The 20,088-nt window shown below is 38.1% G+C and overlaps 1 protein-coding gene across 1 annotated transcript in view; it reads right to left on the reverse strand.

Moving 5' to 3' along the window:
* GLT1D1 (glycosyltransferase 1 domain containing 1) overlaps positions 1 to 18,303 on the reverse strand; it is a 45,858-nt gene extending 27,555 nt beyond the window's left edge. The window contains exons 1-6 of the mRNA XM_088532497.1: positions 18,235 to 18,303; positions 12,616 to 12,764; positions 10,352 to 10,457; positions 5,903 to 5,954; positions 2,608 to 2,644; positions 2,046 to 2,102 (exon numbers count right to left, since the gene is read on the reverse strand). Coding sequence (XP_088388623.1) covers positions 2,046 to 2,102; positions 2,608 to 2,644; positions 5,903 to 5,954; positions 10,352 to 10,457; positions 12,616 to 12,764; positions 18,235 to 18,302 — 469 coding nt within the window. The 5' untranslated portion in view covers position 18,303. The remainder of the gene's footprint in view (positions 1 to 2,045; positions 2,103 to 2,607; positions 2,645 to 5,902; positions 5,955 to 10,351; positions 10,458 to 12,615; positions 12,765 to 18,234) is intronic.
* Positions 18,304 to 20,088: the final 1,785 nt, after the last annotated feature.

Raw genomic sequence — 20,088 nt, forward strand, 5'->3', positions numbered from 1 at the left:
AATTACCATATCTATTAGCCACCCAAAGTATCAAATTAAATCTAAAAGAGACCTGGCTTCTTTAGTTTTTACTTTAGCACTGTTGACATGTGGGGGCACAAGGGGAGAAGAGTATTTGAGTCTCTGAAAATAAAACATATTTGCCACATTCTGCTCTTCTGATTCGAAGAATCAAATTCTTTCTGAGGCCATTCTACAGATCTACAGAGACCATTCATGGAGTAGTGGGATATTTAATGTAAGTCAAATGTTAAGGCTTTTCTATAACTGAGAAATTCTATAAAAAGACTTTGCATAAAGTCTATTCTGTGAAAGAATCTTGAAATTTTCTGAAGTCTACTTCATTCTAAAGAAAAACTTGACAATGCATGGCCTGATTATCAAGGATGCTTATCACTGGCAGCTCAAACACACTGCAGTTTGCATTGTAGGTTATACCTGAAAATCCTGAATTTGATAAGTCCAAGAGCACAGGTAAAGATACTGGAAAGACCTACTTGGAGAAATATTTCTCACAGAAATCATTAATTCCCTTTAGATAGAGCATAGAAATTCATGACAGAAGTCATAATGCCATAAAAGGATAAATGCCACGAGGTGAACCACACTGGACAACTTTATGTGCATAAAATCTAAGCACATTTCATTGTGCAAGCCTATGCTGTTCAAATGGCATTCTTCTGAGGAAAACTGCCTTCAATTTTTAATAGATGTCTACTGATTGCTCCAAGTTTAGTAGAATTTTAAACATTTTAAGTACTTTGAAACTGCAAATCCCAGAAAGAGCAATTCAATGAAAACTTCTAATTAGTCTGTGGCAAGCAAAAGGTAGAGCCAAAAACGTGCCTCCATATGGAATACTAAGAGTAGTGATAATTGTAGCCTGCCACCAGAGAGGGAAATAGAGGAAAGACCGATAAGATAAATGAGCTCAAACCGTCATAAAATCCAGCACTAAATAATTTTATGCCAGCTTACAAGTTATTATTTAACAGACACAGATGTTGGAGTCACAGTGCAGTTTGCTTTCTGTGTGCATTCTGAGTTATTTTGCACTTCTGCATTAGGACACATTAGGTAAAAATTTGTCTCTAATACATCAGATGAAATGCACTTCAGGGGGAGCTTCCCTCTCCTCAATCTGTTGACTGTTCGTTTAATCAGAAAACGGTTGGACACAAGATCCAATCAACACCAGCACTATGCTAGCAAATGACAAATCATTGCACTTCAGAAAATTATTAATCTTAGTGGCGCTGGGCTTGCGTGCCATGATTTACCGTGAATGAAATACCCTCACAATGCTCTATTTAAAATTGGACATTGGTTTTGAATAATGGCACACATTTCCTGATGTGATAAAGCATTTGAGCAGTGTGGGTTCATTTGTAACAGAGGAAACAGCAGTACTATCAGAGATAAAACCAATGAATATAATATTGAAATAATTTTTTACTCCACAGTAAAATGCCTATAAATTCTTCTTGTGGAGCAAGGCAGCTTATAGCAATTAAGTTATTGCTAAGATCAGCTGACTTTACTCCATCTGCCTTACATGCCATTACCTTGGTAAAAACAGAGAAAGACTCTAGATCAAGACCAAACAATATAACATCAATACATATTTCCCTTCTTTACCTCATGTGCTCTTTTGCAAGAGACATACACAGTTTCTATCACATAGCTGTAAAGAACAGCTTGGTCATGTATTGCTGCTTTGGTCTAACTTACCTTCTAGTGGATATTAAACCACATATCAAGAGCATTTTATCTTTTTGTGCAATTCACACAGTGCAGGACACAGCTGCAATTCATTACTGCAGAGACCTGCAATCTGGAAGCCGCATGGATAGTTACACTAATTAACATTTTGGAGCAGAATTCTGCGTAGAACTTGATATTCTACCTGAATCTAACGATGTTCATATTTTTCATACATTAAGCCATTTTATTATAGAACTGGTTAACTCTCATCTTCTAAAATTCTTTCCAGAATGACATTATTAAGCATAAATGCAGTGAATATGGCAAAAAGTGAGTTTTACCTGCATTTTGCAGAAAACTATACCAGTCAAAAGTTTCACTCGGCGTAGTCTTAATTCCTGTGTTCAAAACATAAAAAATGTTTTAGTGGTCACTGAATGGCTAAACTGCAATGCTTGAAGTCTTAGTCTGAAAAAACAATGTTTCTGTCAAGCAAACTGATTTCCACACACAACTGTTCCCATATCAAACTCCCCATCCAACTTGCCTGGACGTTTCTGTAGTATTCAGGCTGAAGACGAACTTAAAAGTATTGCACATTGCACATTGTATGAACATCTTCAGGAACTCAGGGAATTATGATCATTTACACCATGCTGAATTTGATATCTTAAAAATCTATATATAAGGCAATAGTATGCAAGGGAGCTTATTATTCCAAAACAGGAATTACAGGTACAGAATTTGGTTTAGTATCTGTTGGAATAATTGAAATACTACAATCGATATGATTTATTCAAATTATTCCAAATAGATACAGCTCAGGTCAGACCAAACATACAGGTACTAAGCAACAGAATTTAAATCAATCGAATGCCTTGGTCACTCTTTCAGAACTCTTACCTTGAGTTTGAACATATATTTTCTTCCTAGCATCCGGCTTTAAAGAGAAAGAGAAGAAAAGTGACTTTCATAGTTCACCGCAAGAAATCTGCTCAATTTAAAACAACAACAAAAAAACTAAAATAGCAAAATGATCATCAGCATGATTTCCTTTCAGATATTAAGAAGCAAAACAGGCTATTAAAGACAAAAGCCAACAAAGTTAGCAATTCTAATTATATTTTCTATGAATATTTACAATATCAGTGAATCAATGTTGTAAATAACACAATTATCAGTTTATCAGAAATTATATATATATATCCTTATCATTTCTCATAATCATTAACATGCTCATTGCAGGGAAAAAGAAACTATTTCCAAATATTTCCTGCTACAGTCTTAGTTGCTAAAAATACTGGGTTTGACAGAAAAGTTATAATTGGTTTCAAAATCACAGGGTACATGTGAATGTGAAAGAATTTTCAGACATATCAGGCATGCAACAAACCCCACTTACCTCCAACCTTTGCAAAGATTGCTGTCACATATATGTAGACTTGTCTATGCAGGAAAACTGGTCAGTAGTAGTTATTGCAGAATATTCCCAAATTAAATTGCACAGTATATTATTTAATTATTTTTAAGTAGTAATAGTAGGAGAGGGAACTACTACGCTTCCCTGATTATTCCTGAAGTCTGCTAGTATGCTACTAATTTAATTTATGTGATTAAATAAGTAAGCTCTTATTTCAATAACTTTCTATAATTGCAACTGTGGAATTATATATTTTTCTATTAAAGCATGGAAATATCCTTTTTATCTTTCTGCACTTTCAAAAGCAAACAAATAATAATAATAATAATAATAAACAAAAAAGAAACACAAAAACAAACCCCCCCAAATCTTGCAAAAAAATCTCTGAGCTGAAAATATTTATGTAAGCTCTCTGGTCACACAATTCCTAGATGTTTTAAAAGCCCCATTTGCAATGCCTGTAAAGGAGGAACTCAGGCATTACTCAAATGGTACATAGTCTCCAGCAGCTTTGCTCAACATATATTGGAGCGTTTCAGGTTGCAATTACATTCCTTCAACCACTCCTACTAGGTCTATTGCTTAATGTAGGTTCATGGTGTGCAGAACTGAAGAGTCTTCTCTGCAGCATCAGTCCTTGCTATCTCAGGGGTAAATCCTGCTGCCTCCCGTGGCAATTCCGTTATGCATAAGTGTACGAATGAACCACATCTTTCCAAAGTCATCAGATGTTTTCTATTCAAAGCATTTAAAAATAATATCATCAGTTCTTGGTCCTTCTCTTACCTATGAATACCTAACATGTTAATTTATATTGGATTATGGAATAATTTGTGCGGATGTTCCTCACGAATTACGGAGAACATCACAGGTTGGAGGTCAACTGCAGGATTCCAATTTGTGGGATGCCTGACACCACTTAAATTTAGATGCTAAAAGTAGCAGCAGTGGAAAAAAAAAGCAGGTAGGGGAGAGAGCAGCTAAACCTGCATGGGCTCTACAGCCACCAGGCATAATTCTACTTCTATCTTCAGTGAAGGAAAGCACATACTGAGCTCTCTAGCACTACTAACATTCAAACACGAGTTTAAAGTTAAGCATCTGGTTTAATGCTCTGCCAGACCCTTAATGGCTTTACAGTGAGTAAATATATTCATGCCAAAGCTCTGATGATCAAGAAGAAAAGAGCAGGAGCGCTGTGTAACGGGGCATATAGATGTACGCACATTCTATAGATCAATTTTCTGTTATATTCTTTGTTTTAAAAGGTAGTGAGGAAAATGGAAAAATGAAATTGAATGCTAATAAAACTGGCCATAGGTAATTCTTTTTTATGCACTGGTATTATGCTACTGAAATAAAACACATAAGCACAAGAACTTTACAGTATTTCCAGCTCACCTGGAATACAGATTATTACAAATGCCACATTATGTATTGCATAATTAAAGATAATTTACCCAAGGCAATAGAAAAGAATTTGTTGGAAGATACAGCCATTTATCTTAGCACAATTGCTTACATGTTATTAATTTAAATTCTTAATTGACTTAAGAATTAATTCTTAATAAAGCACACACGAGAGTTCATATTCATACCAGATAGTATGTAAAAAGTGTTAATATTTGATGAACTAGGGTATGGAAAGATGTTGTCCAATGCTTAAAATAAATGTGTGGCCTTTGATCTCCTTCCTGACATGAAATACAGATGGAAAAATGAAGAAAACAACTGCACTCATCTTGTACAACACCTCAACATTATTTGACTCATCTAAGGAATGAAATAAATCATTAGCTGCAGAAAACTGGAAGTATTATTAGCTGTGAGACTACAAAGTTAACTCTAAGAGCTTGATCCCAAACTAATTAATGAGGCTATCAAGAATCTGCAGTTGAAGGGTCTTTCAAATTTTTTCTGTATGTGCACACATTTCTTTGCATGTAAACTAAATTCAGTATAAAAAACTGTATTTCATATGGATAATGCATTTGCTACTAAAGAATAAAGAACACTGAGAAAGAAAAATGATAGTTAACTGGTATATTCTGCGGATTTTATTTTGCATTATTACTGTCAGGTCTTTGCTGGCTAAATAATTCTCTCCAAATACATCGTCAAATACACTTAAGCACTATATTGTTGGATGAAAATTCTGTTGGCAGGTATATCATTCAGTGGAGAAAAAGAGAAGTATGTTTCATTTTCTTTTCAGCAGCAGACATGAGTTTTAAAAAAAGTTAATAAGTGCCATTTTGTGCTATATATACATCCCTTGAGGCCTAGTCACCAGTGCTATGTGTTACATATCTCATTGGACTTAGCATAACTTCCATTTTAGCTCTGCATTTCACCTTAAGGAGTTTATTGTGTTCTGTTTGCAAGTATTTGCAAATTATTCTTTCGAATTCCATTTTGTAAGTAAAGCTGTTTAGTAAAAAATTTGGCAACATAAAGAGGTTTATTAAATGATGCAAAAAGAAACAATATATGCATATAGCATAAGGAGACACTCAGTAATAACAGCGATGATTAGTTTTAAAAGCCACAAAGAAGCAATTCCTACACTGCACTACAATCTTTTCAAATACTAAACAGCTTTTAAATGCCAGATCTATTTGACCTGTCGAAGTACAGAAATATGAAATGCTTTCTCTGAAGGGAAAAAAAGGACAGATTATGAAGATTATTACAATTTTCTAGCACTATTTAGAAAACATTTTAGGAAAATACTTAGTTGTTAATGCTATAATCATCACCATCATCACATAAACATACCCATTCTGCTGCTGCCAGTTCCTTTATTTTCATCGTGAATGCCACTGCAAACCTAGTTAAATGGACAAAAAATGGTTGGGATCATCTGCTTAAAATGATTAAACATAACAACAGAGAAGTACCCCAGAAAAAAGTCTTTATAAGAACAAAAAGCAGAGGCTGATAAAAGCAGTTATAGATTGAAAGAGAGAAAGCAAGCATTTTATTTGTTTTACCAGAAAACACTGGTAAAACAAATGATATCTCTTTGGGGTGTAACTGGATTCACTGCTGAGAATCCCTGTGGGGTTAACATGAGGATTTATTACAGCAATAGAAAACCAAAATAACAGAAATATCCCCTGCATATCTAGATGAATCCACGCAGCTCCAGTAGTGAGTCAGTTCTTCCTGTTTCTGCATCCTTGCAAGCCAAAATAGCCAACTTCTAAGCCAGAAAGTCTGGCAGGAAGGGAGCTTAGGTCTATTTAGTTCCGTGCTATAATTATTAGACACTGTCAAGTCCCACTATTTGCAAATTGCTGCAACTAAATGGAATGCAGGTCAAGCACATGTGTGGTACATGCGTGTTAAGGCAGTAACTCTCCACAGTTACCAAGAGTTAAACCAGAGACCACCGAAAGCAACATCGATACCCACAGTTCACATTTTGGGGTGTCTCTTTACTGAGAGACTTCAAACACAGAAGTCTGATTTCTAAACATTTTAGATACGTCCAGCTACAAGTAAGAATAACATGGTTAATATCTAAAAGTCATACAAGATTTTGTAATGGGGTCAGAGTTGATAAAGACTCCCTGTTCAGGGGGGGTTTGAGAACATACTGAGAACATGCTTTAATGTGACTTTTAAGTCACGATGAAATACAAATATGTGCTTTGAATGTCATCCTTAAATGGAACTTTAAGGCTAACTAGAAGCACAAACGGGTGCTTTTCTGAAGATGACCAGTCTCATGGAATTTAAATGTTCCAGTGTTACCTTCATATGAGAGCCAATGTAGCTCCTTAGCAAAATGTGTTTGTGCATATATGAGCAAAATTAGCTCAGCAAAATCTTCAAATCCTTTCTACAGAGATTAAATATAAACACGGGCTATCCCATACCACATTTGTGATTCCATGTTCCTTTTTCATGGAATTAATGTGAAATTTCTGTCTTAGCCTTTAGTGGGGTTCCTATATGACCCAGGCTGTGACATCTATATGGCCAGGGGTGAAACACATTACAGTTACAAGCAGAATAGACCTTGCCCTGGAAATGTTACATTATAATCTGAAGACACAATCATTCATTAGAACTCACATAAATGCTGAATTATAATTTCTACATCTGCTTGGTAATGTACTTCACACATAGGTATTTGTTTTGTAGTATTACTATTACAAGGCATTCCCCATATATAACTTGACAGGTTTAAGGTTATTAAACCTTTGAAAATTCTTGTTTTCTCAAGTTGCATGTACTCTCTTTCCAGTTTTTGCAATTATACTTTCAATACATCATATTAACAAGCAGAAAAAGCTGTTGTTCTTAAGTCTACAAAATACTGTTCAATAGAAAATATACCCAAGAGGAGTACAACTACCATTTAGAAGAATTTGATTAAAAATGAAACACTCATTATAAAGCTAGACAATGTTCAATACTTTGTTTCATGGAATTTGGTGGTATATTGTACCAGGCAAATAATCTGCAATTTATGGAACTTTCTGCTTAGAACCCTGCAATCAATAAAGAAAAAAAAATCGATGTTTCTTTTAATAACTATGCAATGAATAATACTTGTAATAATACTGCAGAAGGGATCCATCCAGTATAACTTCTGGAAAACTGAATTAGTTTTCCTGTAGCAGAGAAAATATTACGAGCTGCATAAAGCACAGTAATGCATTTTTAGACATTAGAAGAAATGCAAGCTAATAAAATACCTTTCAAATTCCTAAGATAATTATCATTAAAAAATCATTGAATAAAGCACAGGTTTTGTATAAGCTATATTAGCTGTATTTGTGAAAGAGCCTATATTTTAAACAGAAAGCTAGATCAAAATGGACACAGTCCAAGAGAAATAAAAAACTTCATTTTTATAAAACTATATTTTTTCTACTGCTGAACTTTAACATTATTCTGTTAACTAAAACTCTATACAACTCTTCTCCTTCACAGTTGAATAACGAAAAACTACTAATTATTTGATGACAAACACAAATAAATATGTATCCTGAAATGGGGTCCCAAGTTGTTTGTCAATGACGAGTCACACATAAGGACCTGCCTTCATGATTTTTCAATGAGCATGATTAAACACTGTCTTCACAAGCTGTTTACCTACCACATTTTATATAGCACTACTGCAAAACCATTGGGTTCAGTAAGACTTTCAAGATGCTTAAATTTTGTCACACGCATACAACATACCTTGTAGGCTTAGGGACCCCTTTGCTTAAAGAGGGCTGATGTCTGCACTGGAGCCTCACAGTATCATAGAATGCTTAAGGTTGGAAGGGACCTCTAGAGATCATCTAGTCCAGCCCCCTGCACACGCAGGGTCCCCTAGAGCACGTGGCACAGGGCTGCGTCCAAGCGGGTTTGAAGATCTCCAGAGAAGGAGACTCCACAACCTCTCTGGGCAGCCTGTTCCAGGGCTCTGTCACCCTCACTGTTAAGAAATTTTTCCTTAAGTTCCTGTGGAACTTTTGGTGCGTCAGTTTGCAGCCATTTCAGTTTCAGTTTGTGGCCATTTCCTCTGACTCAAGTCATCAGACACATGAGGCTGGGTGACCTCATGGAACATCTTACAACCACCAGAAAAAAATCCTTGTTGTATCCCTCCATAAACTTATTCACCACTTACCTTTAATCAGTAACACAAAACAGGAAGAAAACGGTTTTACGCCATTTCAGAGAGTTAAAATTGCTTACACAATTTTGGACCAAAAGAAAATTTGGTTTCTGAGGGCGTTGAAATAATGAGAATGCTGCTCAAACCTGTTTCATTTGTAGACATTACCACAACTTCTGATCAGCTCTTGAGCTATATTTGATAGCTACAACAGCACATCACTGGAATTCTTCCGGACTTTAAAACACAAGGAAAATACTTCTCAATTCAGCTAAAAACCTCACAGGATATGTATGCTTAAGGTTTTTTTCCCCAATATCTGCTCCTCTGTTTATGCATCTAGAAAAAGGATCACATAAGCAGGAAGAAAGAACAAATCTGAGTCACCTGCTTTCCCATCAGCCACATGTCAACATGCCAGATGGCCATGCAAGACCTCTGAAAACAGGTTTGATGATATAACAGTACAAATGCTAGTTATTTTTAATCGTAATTTCAGGCAAACTGCTGGGCACCTTGGTCTGTTGGTTACAGATAGAATTTGATCTATAAAATATGGTTATACTTCCAGTATAAAATATTTTATATGTTGAACTATATGCAACAAAACTGGATTTATTAGTAAACAGTTTTTAAAATATTAGCAACCTGGACCAACATCTAGCAATTCTAACATGTTTGCACAGTATCATGCAAAAGGGATCCAAGCTTGTTTAAGCTAATAGTACTACTACAATAAGATTGAATAAGAATAATCACACCTCCACCACTAACTAAGGTTTTCTATTTAAAATATACATACATATATATATATACACACACCATTTGCATGGCCAGGAAAGTTTTATACAAATGACAACTGAATGGATATTTTTGGAGATTTTCAAATGTGCTTTTCTTTACCTAAATCTCTGCAAAAATAATCAAAAAAAAATAGCTTTCCTAAGAAATTATAACTTGCTCACATACTACAGTTGTATCCATTACAAACACATTAAATAAATCAGTCACATTGCTGTAGTCCTCTGTCACCTAAACTATCAAAAGTTGTGTTTTAAAGCCTACCCATAAAGTTGATTATTCTATAAAGCAATATACTATCAAATCACAAGGTAAATTTATTGTTATTATTCTTCTCATTCCTTTTACCTGCCTTAGAATTTTATACCCTCATCACATGCACAGTTCTATTAGTTGAGGAAACAGTTATGATTCAGTAGACAAAGCACAGGATTAGTTAGCAAGAGCACACATTTCATTAGGTTTTAATGGGATTTGACTGTTCTTGAAAATTCAGCCCAAGAGACTAAGCTTCATTGCTACCTCTGCAAACTCTAGTATGGACAAATGCTATGAAATTATTAAAACAGAGGAAACATAAAACAAATAGACTGCATATAGACTTGATTTTATGAAGAAACTGCTCTACTTCCACCACTGAATCATAAAATCCCAAAAATCAGTGTGCAGAGATTTCAAGAAGTTCTTTGTCTCTTGGCCTGTGGCACTCCCAGTGATTCCAAGCACTTATGAAACAGTTTCTAAAAGTTTTGTCCTTACAAAAACACAATCCCCTGTCATAATCCTTCTACGTGTGCTTTTACCTGGCTTCTGCTAGAACTGTTCCCATTACCCGGTGTTTCTCTTCACATCTGATGTCTTCATTTATATCTGTCCCACCAAAAATAATTCCAAAAGGTATTTTGCAACCTGCAAAACAATGACTAAGATGAGAAGGGGAACGACACGGCAGGGTCATGGTGAGAAGAAGGCACTAAGTGTGAAAAGGCAGAGGGATCTCATGTCATACATACACGGCAGTTGGAAAATGAAAACTGAATAATCTGATTTTTTTTTTTTTTGGTTTAGGGATTGGAAAAAAAGGTAACATACACTTTCATGGCATGGCAGTCTATTGTCTAGCTAGGAGATTTTCTTTTCTTTGTTCACATTTAGTGAAAATATAATCAGTTATTTTCTATATTCAACAACCCACCAAGCAGCATATATGTTTTATGTGGTATTCACAGGGTAATGAGATGCAGTACCTTTAAGTCTGGCCACATATAATCAAGCCTCAGCCACTCATTTAGTCTCCCTCAAGCATTCTAAGACCATCCTGCAAAACAGCCTTATTAAATGATTTTGTTTTTTAAGAAGTATTGTTCATTTTTGGCAAAGTCCCTCCCCAATTTCTGAAGCCAATTTTACTGCTCTTAAAAACACAGGTGAAGACACAACACCAGAAAATTTCACCGTGATTAAATAAGGTTATATACGTGGACCCACACTAAAACCATTGATTTGCCTTCTTTCATCCCCCCCAAAATGATCTGCATTTACAAATTGTTATTCCAAGACCACCTTCTGTAACTATTTAGTGAGACGACTTCACACTGCCTGCAGTGTTGTGGTAAAGAAAAATATGCTATTTCTGGGAAAATAACAAGATTTATTTGTACCTGTGTACAGTATCTTGTCACAACATTCAAGTTTCAAAATATCAACAGAAGGATAGTTACCCTACTGATATCTGCAGAAGAGCACGAGCCTACTGTTGATGCAGCAGAATAAATTCATTTTGCAAAGGAGTAAAGCTGTAAAAACAGTGCCAGGTACCCTCTCTATGCTAACAGCAGTGAGCCTGATGTGGACAAGACCTGTGGACAACTAAGAGGAAAATACAAAAGCCAAAGGTTTAGGATTTCTTACTAACAGTATCTGTTTCCTTGGAGCAAGTTTCTTTAGTAACTGGCAAATCACCAGAAATGTTGTCCCCTTAACCTAATCAACTGAGCAGACAACAATGTTTAGTGTTGATTGTTTGGGCATTGAAAACAATTAAACGGTCAGTTTTACACCTCATTAAGCTAACAATTAACAACTGCACAGTGGCTAATTACTACATATAGAACACGGTTTAAAATTCCAGACTACCAAGATTCTACCAGGTTTTGTAAAAGAGCTTCCAGCAATATCGCCTTAAAAATAAAAGAAAAATGTGTTAGCAGAGATCATCTCACAGGATTATGTCTATATTCCAGGATCTCTATGGATGCCTGAGCTCCACTGTAATAAAAGGTACACAAGCATACTAGCAATAATACCTCAGACTTTCTGAAAACCTACTAGCACAAATTGCTGGAGACTTCTGAAGTCTGAGAACTAGCATAACACAACTTATACAGAGATTTGATGGAAATATCAAATTATGTTCCTCTGTCCAAGTGCACTTGGACAACACAAATGTGATCTCAAAAATGGACACACCTGGGCAATTTCAGCCTGTGACAGGGTCTACAATTTTGGAAGCTACTGCTTCAAGTGTGTCATTAATGGAAGGCTAAAATTTTGTTCTACGTGGCCACTTACAATAGAAAAATGTATTATTTGTCTGGTTCCAGCCTGTCTCCTACAGTTTAGCCAGCATGAATGACAATTCTAAGTTATTTCATGCCCCCCACCAAAAAACGGTTTCATTTCTGAACAGAAGAATTAAATTAGAATCTCTGCTGTCTTCTATCTGACCTCAGCCAAACTGACCTTCTATTTGACCTTAGCCAAACAATTGTCCTCTTAAAAAAATAGATTTTGCTGAATGTATCTTAATGTTAATGTAAAACTGTTATCTTAATGTACTTGAAGTACTTAATTATCAAATGCATTATGTGCTTTAAAAGTACATGTATTTAGCTCCCACGGAGAAAGAATTTCTCTGTTTATTAGCATTTGTTGAAGTGGACAAAAAGGATAACTAGATTAATGGGTTTATGCATTTATTGCCATTAATAATTGTTTGTATTCATTCTCCTCTCTCTCAGTTTGATTTTTAAGAGGTATTTTTATTGCAAAATTGAAAAAGGATTACCTTGCAGCAGTCTGCCTCCTTTATAAAGATGAATGGCCAGGGCTGCATCAAACTTCTCTGTAAAGATCAGATTTGCTATTTCAGTTGCACTTTCACAGCCAAAAGCATCTTTAAGAATGCAGATGTGACCTGCAGCATGTAGATGATTCCTACATTACCAGAACAGATAGAACAAAAGAAAAAAAAAGGTAATGTTGAAGTTGCAAGCCTTCTAGTGCATTAAATAAGTTTAAATAAAATGCTTTTCCTCAGTAACCCTTGTTCCTACCTTTTTCTTCTTTATTTTTTTCAAGATTCTCTAGCGCTATTAAAAGTTTTCCAAAGAAATATATATATTTTTATATATATATTCATCTTCAACATTGTGCATGCTGCCAAGCAATATTATCTGCAGCCATTTGAAGGCCCAAGGATGCAAAATGCCAGTACTGCCTTTGGAAATCAGTGGAGATAATGTATATTTGGCATCCAGCTTTTACATCAATACTGAGAAGATTCCGTTCTGAACTGAGAGTGTCAGACCTTAGTATGGGAAACCACGAGACCCTTAGTTTGGAGAAATGCCACCAAATGAAGGAAAATACAAATATTTCCAGCTAAATAATGCCATTAGAAATACAGAACATGCAAAAAAAACCCACAAATCTGTTTTGAAAGAAATAAATGCATTAAAATAACAGAGAGTTGAACTTGTGTTTCCTACTTGATTGCAAGCTTTAGTTTACCCATCTGGAAAACATGCAAAACATAAGTGTAAGAAAAAAATTACACAAGAAACACTACACAAATACTTCTACAGCCTTTTCCCCCTCTTTAATCTCAATTGTGCTAAAAAAACACAAATTATTTTAGTGTCAGCTGAGCCATTCATCTTTTCATAGGGTAGTTCCTCTTACTAAAACACCGATTCGAAGACGGCTGAAGTCAAGGGACTGATTGATTACAGCAAGCTTTTCTTTAGGCATTTCAGGGAACTTTGTTATAGCCCTTTCTTTAACACACTAGGCTTGTAATTTCACCCACTGAATCCAGGATCAGCTACCAATATTTCCAATGATATCAACCAAGGAAGCAGAGCAAATCCATGTGGGGACAGAAACTAGCATGCTCTATCTGCTGACATGTAGATAAACTTGCTTCAGATGTGAAGTGTTTATGTTTTCAATGTCATAAAAAGACAACAAGAGTAAGTATTTCCTGTTTATTATATATTTTTTCCAGTTGATTTATTTTGCACAGCATATTAATTTTGTGGCATTAAAATTCTGCTAACTCAATAGCTTTTTGGATACTGTAGGCTGCTTCCTCTCTTGATCATTTCATATCCTCCCAAAAATGTAATTTTCTGTTCTGCAGAGGTTAGTCATCACTGCAGAAATTGCTGCTAAAAATGTTGTAAAATGTCTTGAGGCCTTGGAAAGAATGTATTAGCACTGTATCACACAGAGCTTCATTTGTACCACATAGGGTACTGTATTTCTTCCTTATTCCAAAAAAGAAACCCATCTTACTTTTGATTTCACCCTTTGAAACAAGACTAGTACATTACAATAAGTATTAATCAGTAACAAAATACAGCCAGATTGTGAGCTCCTTATTTACACTGTTGAGCAATTATTTACATTGGTTGTCCCAAGAACTTGTACCAAGTACCTGCTTGTAAAACGTTCTCAATTTATCTTTAAATAATGATGCCCAAATCCCATAGCTGTGGAAGGAAAATCTCTCGGGCAAACATTCAGGATGCTCATGCATGCATTCCCTAAGTTCACAGGTGTTCATTAAGTAGTGGAGAAGATTTTTTCCCCCCATCAGGTTTCCAATTACCATAAATCACTATCATGTGCAAGCAATATGCTAGCACATTACAATTAATTTGCAAGTAACACTTTAAGGGCATCAGAAATCAAGAAACTCAGCTGAGAGTTTTGATCTAAAGCTTTTTCTCTATATGCTGAAGAGAAATATGTTTCCCTGCCTCCACAATTTTCGCAGCTCCAAATCTCACAGCCCCCAGACGGCTCAGGAGGTTGCCCCGGTGAGGTGAAAACCCTGAATTCTGAATCTTCACCATTATGTCACGACTTTCTCTACAAAAGAGAGCTCAGTACTGTGTTAAAAAAAATGCACGCAATTTAAGAAGGAAATTTATCATTATTTTGAATTCTCAGATGTGAAGAGGTCTTATTCCCACATGCACAGAACTGGCATTACCAAGCAGTAGTTAAGTACTGAAATCTATATTTTTACATTTTCTAAATGGCTTTTCATCATTTTAGCTAAGAAACGCAGAGCAGGCTGCATATTCAGTTACACACATATGCTCTCATCAAGCAACATGATAACAGGGTTGCAGGAGATCTTGTTTTGAAGGCTCATGTGTTGGTGAAGTCACAGACGTCCCTGAATCAAAGCCAAGACGTCAGAGATACTTTACCCGTATCTTTTCTCCTGGGAATTGTGCAGTCATATTATTTTGCCATTTCAAAAACAAATACTTCCCAGATGAAAAAAAAAAAAACAAAAACAACCATGTCCCTGTTGTCTGCAATTCTGAGGCAGCACGGAAAATGCCAAATCTCAAGGCTAACTTTTCTCTGTATAACAGCTTTGTAATGTGGTAGGTAAATTCCTATTTAATAAGCATCTTAACTACCAGTGTTTATTGCTTGGATCCCAATTTTGTCTTCAAACTTGTCACATTTTCTACTGGATATTTTGATGGAGTTGTTTAAAGAGAGAATGTTTGAAAAGTTCCTGGTACATAGATCAAGAAACACTTTTTGGATAGCATAAAATGGGCTTCATCTAAAAATATTAATTATCTCTTTCCCCAGGCCATCTGTTCCATAAAGCAGCTATGCATAAACTCTTGTTAAATCTATACAGTGCAATCCAAAGCCTATTAAGTCAGCAGAATAATTTCCACTCACTTTTCTGAGACTTAACCACAGCTGAATACTCACAATTCCCACAGACGTTGATGGAATTGCAAGAGTTGAAATCACAGGTTTTGAATGACTTAACTTTGAAACCCAGCTCAATCTTCCTTTCTCATTACAAATTGCCTTAATTTTTTCACAGTTGTTAAAGCAAAGTGTTTTTCTTTCATTTCCCTTTACCTCATATGTCTTCTTTAAAGAATACAGACAATTATTTTGGTGCCAGAAAGAAGTATGGATAAAATCCACTGTGAATAAGAGCAGGAATACAAAAATGCGGACATGAATGACATTCCTTCTGCTTCTGCATTCCAAAGTCTGCAAAAGTCCTTCTGGAAACAGAAAGTAACTGTGAAATATGATTCTGCCTTATAAACAGGGTCCAGATGTGCAAAGCATTTGAGGTGCAGGATGCATTAAGTGCAAGCAATGTGAGTGCCTGAACAGCAGTTCCAAAGGTGCAGGACAAGCGCCTGCCCTCTGCAGCTGCCCTGCTCTAGGACTCGACATATAAAAAAACAGCAAGAAATAAATGGCACCTCCTTATACTGAAGTAACTGGGTGAAAGACCTCTTATTACCTACCACAAACAGAAGAGGACCTAGAGAACCTCCTGATGTGCAAGTGATGCTAGGTAGGAAGCTGCTAAAGAGAAGAGTTAGGGCTCAGAATTACTCCAATAAAGTCTACACTGAAAAAATAATTGTAAAGGGGAGTGATAAGCTACAATTTACTGAATTTGGGGATTTAATTCTTTTGCAGTTGATTACCTGGGGATTTAGAGAAGTGCTTCTTAAAATATCTCATTTCACACTGGAACTGAAACAATCTCTCCCTCTCCAAAAGATATTTACATAGTCACAAAACACTCCATCTAAATCCTCCTAACTAACAAAGTAATTCAACATCTCTATTCCTTTTTAGTCCTAATAAAAATGAAGCATCCGTGTGAGACAGCTTTAGTGATTGTTGTCATTGGCTAGTCTTTTAATCAAGCTGAAGGATTTGATTTTTAGCAAATATTCTCTACCCTGACCAGACTTCTTTTTGCCTCTAATTGAGCTCCTTTATATTACAACTATAAATACTACTTACACTCGTAACATAGCAAATGCAAAAAGTTACTGATTCTCAAACACGACTATTGCTAGAATCCTTTCTGCCCCTGCATTGCAAGCATTAATTAAACTGCCCTTGGATTCATTCCCCTTTTTTAGTTCAAGGGTTTACGTTCCTCAGAAAATAGCACACATTTTATTTAAAATATTTGCCTGTGGAGCAACAGGATGTTCAGGCATGTGTACTCCTCACAGGTCACTGCAGATGTGTTTATGTGGCTGCAAATGACCATGTTAGCGTGGTAATAGATTAAAGCACCCGTCAGCTGAGCTCTTGTATCCCACATAGTCTGTGACCTCCTTCGTGCTAAAACACATCTAACCACATGGGCTAACCACAGCCGTGGAGATTCGGGTAAATGCATCTTGCAAAACCACTGTGTCCCGACCAGGTACGTTCATGTCATCCTACTCCACCTCCACTGGGTTAAAGACAACTTGAAATACATATAAAAGAACACATTTGTGTGACTGGTTTAATCGGGCTTCGCTGAGCACCTGTGGAAGCTCTAGATTCACGTGGCACAAAGGCAGCTTTCTGTTAGATTCTCCCTCAACAGCTCCACTGTCCAAATTTCTGTTTATTTTTTTCCTTGAAGTTGAGGATATAATCAAAGTGAACACCTAATTTGCTTAAAAGGTAGCAGAAATAATCATACAGAGGAAGGACCATGGGTATGCCTCCAAAATAACTAGCTGTGTTTTATGCCATGACAACAAAAAAGAAAACATCAAAGGAAACGAACACCACACAAACCACCACGTCAAATAAGAAACGTATATCACAAATGCAAACACATTTGTGGCACTCCAGCCCTTTACTATTGATTATTTAAATAAAATAGAGAAAACTTCAGCTTGCTCTGGTCCTTTATTTGCACGTGGGAAGCAAGAAGAGAGCATTTTCCACCGCTATCTTTTACAACCAAAGAGCTCCACCCAAAGCTAGGGCTGAACGCGCTGTGCCCTGGAGAGCAGGGGACCTCAAACGGCGTCAGCCGATGGCGGTGGTTGACAGCGGAGCGCGGTGGCACCCGGAGCCGCTCCGGGAGGACGTGCGACAGCAGCGCTGACACGCGTGGGAACGACACGGAGGCCGGGGGACTCCTGGACGGGTCAGACACAACCCAGCCCTTCATCCAGATCCCAAGAGCGCAAAACCCTCAAGAAAATGTTTCACGCCCCCCGCCCCTTTTCTTCTTTTTTTTTTTTTTTTTTTTTTTTTTTTGGAATACGCCTCACATGCGCAGTGGAGCGCCCGGGAGCGCATCAGTCAGGCCGTCTTTCCACACTCGCTGAATGAATGAAGCGGGACCCGAAGCACGGTGAATATTTATATAGCACTGACAGGGCGACAGATTCCATCCATAATAATAATAATAGAGCATAATGCGGACTACGGCCGCGGCTGCCGGCGCGTGCAGAACCGCGGCGGCGGGATAGCTCCCGCGCTCCCCCCGCGGCCTCCCCGCGCGGCTCCGCGCGCTGCCCGCAGGCCGCTCCGCGCCTCTCCGCGCCGCTGGCCGGCGGGGAGGGAAGGGAAGGACGGGGGGACTCACCGTATCCTGACGGCCGTGGTGGCGTTGCCGGTGCGCGCCCGCAGGCAGGCGAGCAGCAGCAGCCGCATCGCCGCCTCCCGCCGGCACCTGAGGCGGCCGCTGCCCGGGGCCGCTCCTCCCCGCGTGCCGCGGCCCGGCCCCGGTGCGGCCTCCCCGGCGCGGGGCTGCGCTGCTCCCTTCAGCCTCCCTTCCCAACGCGGTGTTAAACGGTCGTGTCGGTCTGCTCCATGTGGGAAAAAGGGGGAAATCGGGCGTTGTTCCAAGGGGCTCCTGGGGAAGCGGCCCACGGAGGGTGATGTGGGCAGCAGCGTGCGGCTCAGCTCGGCCACGTGTCTCCCCAGCCCCGGGTTTGGGAGCACGTTCCCTGCAATTTGTTTTCTATGGGTAACCACGGGTCAGATGGCAGCCCCCTGAAGCACCAGAGGAACGTGCTGGGGCAAAGGACAAGGCAAAGAGCAGAGGCAGGAGAGCCAAGGTCAGAGACCAGGACAGAGAGGCGCAAGGACGAGGCCGCACCGATGGTACGAGCGGCTGGGTCAGGAACAGCAGCCGCTGCAACAGCGGGCAGAATCACACCTGTGTAACGCAGGAAAAGGGCAGAGAACAACCAAACATGGGACAAAGAAGACAAGATCTGAGGATAAATGCCAATTACAAGTAGAACTACAGTGAGTAAGGAAGAACAGCTGTGAGGGGGCCCAGGCAGCAGCACCAGGAGGCCCATCACAGCCTCCCAGGAGAGTGATAGGGACCAGGTGGCAGAGTGCAGGTGTCTTGGGCCTGGACCTCGATTCAGTATTTTGCAAAAACCCTGAGAGTGTGCGGGGCACTGGTGACAGCGAGAGGGGCCCTGAAAGGAGCGCCCCAAAATTCACCTTTATGCCAGGATACTTTTCACCTAGCCCAGTGTAATCCTGGGGCGTTCACATTGCTCTGAGGCTGTGGAAGGAGGTCTGCAAATTGCACTGCCAGTTCATATTGCCTTCAATTACTCTTCAACGTAGAAGCTGACAGCAATAAATCTTGCATAAAAGCTGAAAATAGCGTTAACGACAAAGCATAGGCAGGATCAAGATATTTTCATCATCATTTTAGAAGGCGTTTCCAAGACTTGGCACAAAATCCCAAATGCTCTGAAATTTAGAAGGATTTATGTCAACATAGTCAGGGTTTCAGCTTTGAAGTTTGTTTGGCTTTAAGTGGCCACCTGTGCCAGGCAAAACTGGACTTTTGAGAACCCCGATCACCTTCAAACCTAGCAAGAGTTGTACCCGTTCGAAAGGAAGGGACAGAGCTGCCACAATTGTCAACCTAATAGACATGTAATGTTTCACACTTACTGCACGAAGCTTTTACAGCTGCCTGTCTTCTAGTCAACTCAGGGGTCTTTTCCAGTTGCACAGCCTAAAGCAGGGTATGTAACAACCGCCTGACAGTCAGGTTTCCAGCTAAAATGAAGGTGTGGGGTTGATTGTCAGCGTGAGGTTATCTAATTAAAAATTGTTAGTACACTGAGTTTCTACCACTGCTGGCTCAGCAGACAATAGCTATACAAGAGAATTAGTGCTTAACATTAAAAAAAAAAAAAACACACATTTATTTACAAACAATAGAAAAAAATGGAAACATCAAGGTAGACATAGCCTACTCCATTAAAGACCTGAAACAAACAAGAAAGCTGAACTTGTGATCTGGGAAGAGGGAAAAGAGAAACATTCAAACAGGCCTTACCATTTTATGTTATGATTTATTGTAATGGTGATACAGTTTTTGATTGTACATGTAGAGAGTTTGACTGACAGGATTAGCAATCTAAGAGTCTTCGCAACATTAAGTATTGTTGTATATTTGAAA

This window comes from Tinamus guttatus, unplaced genomic scaffold, assembly GCF_059628265.1.
Source record: "Tinamus guttatus ecotype Peru unplaced genomic scaffold, ASM5962826v1 Tinamus_guttatus_pri_ptg000459l, whole genome shotgun sequence".
In the NCBI taxonomy this organism is placed as follows: domain Eukaryota; kingdom Metazoa; phylum Chordata; class Aves; order Tinamiformes; family Tinamidae; genus Tinamus; species Tinamus guttatus.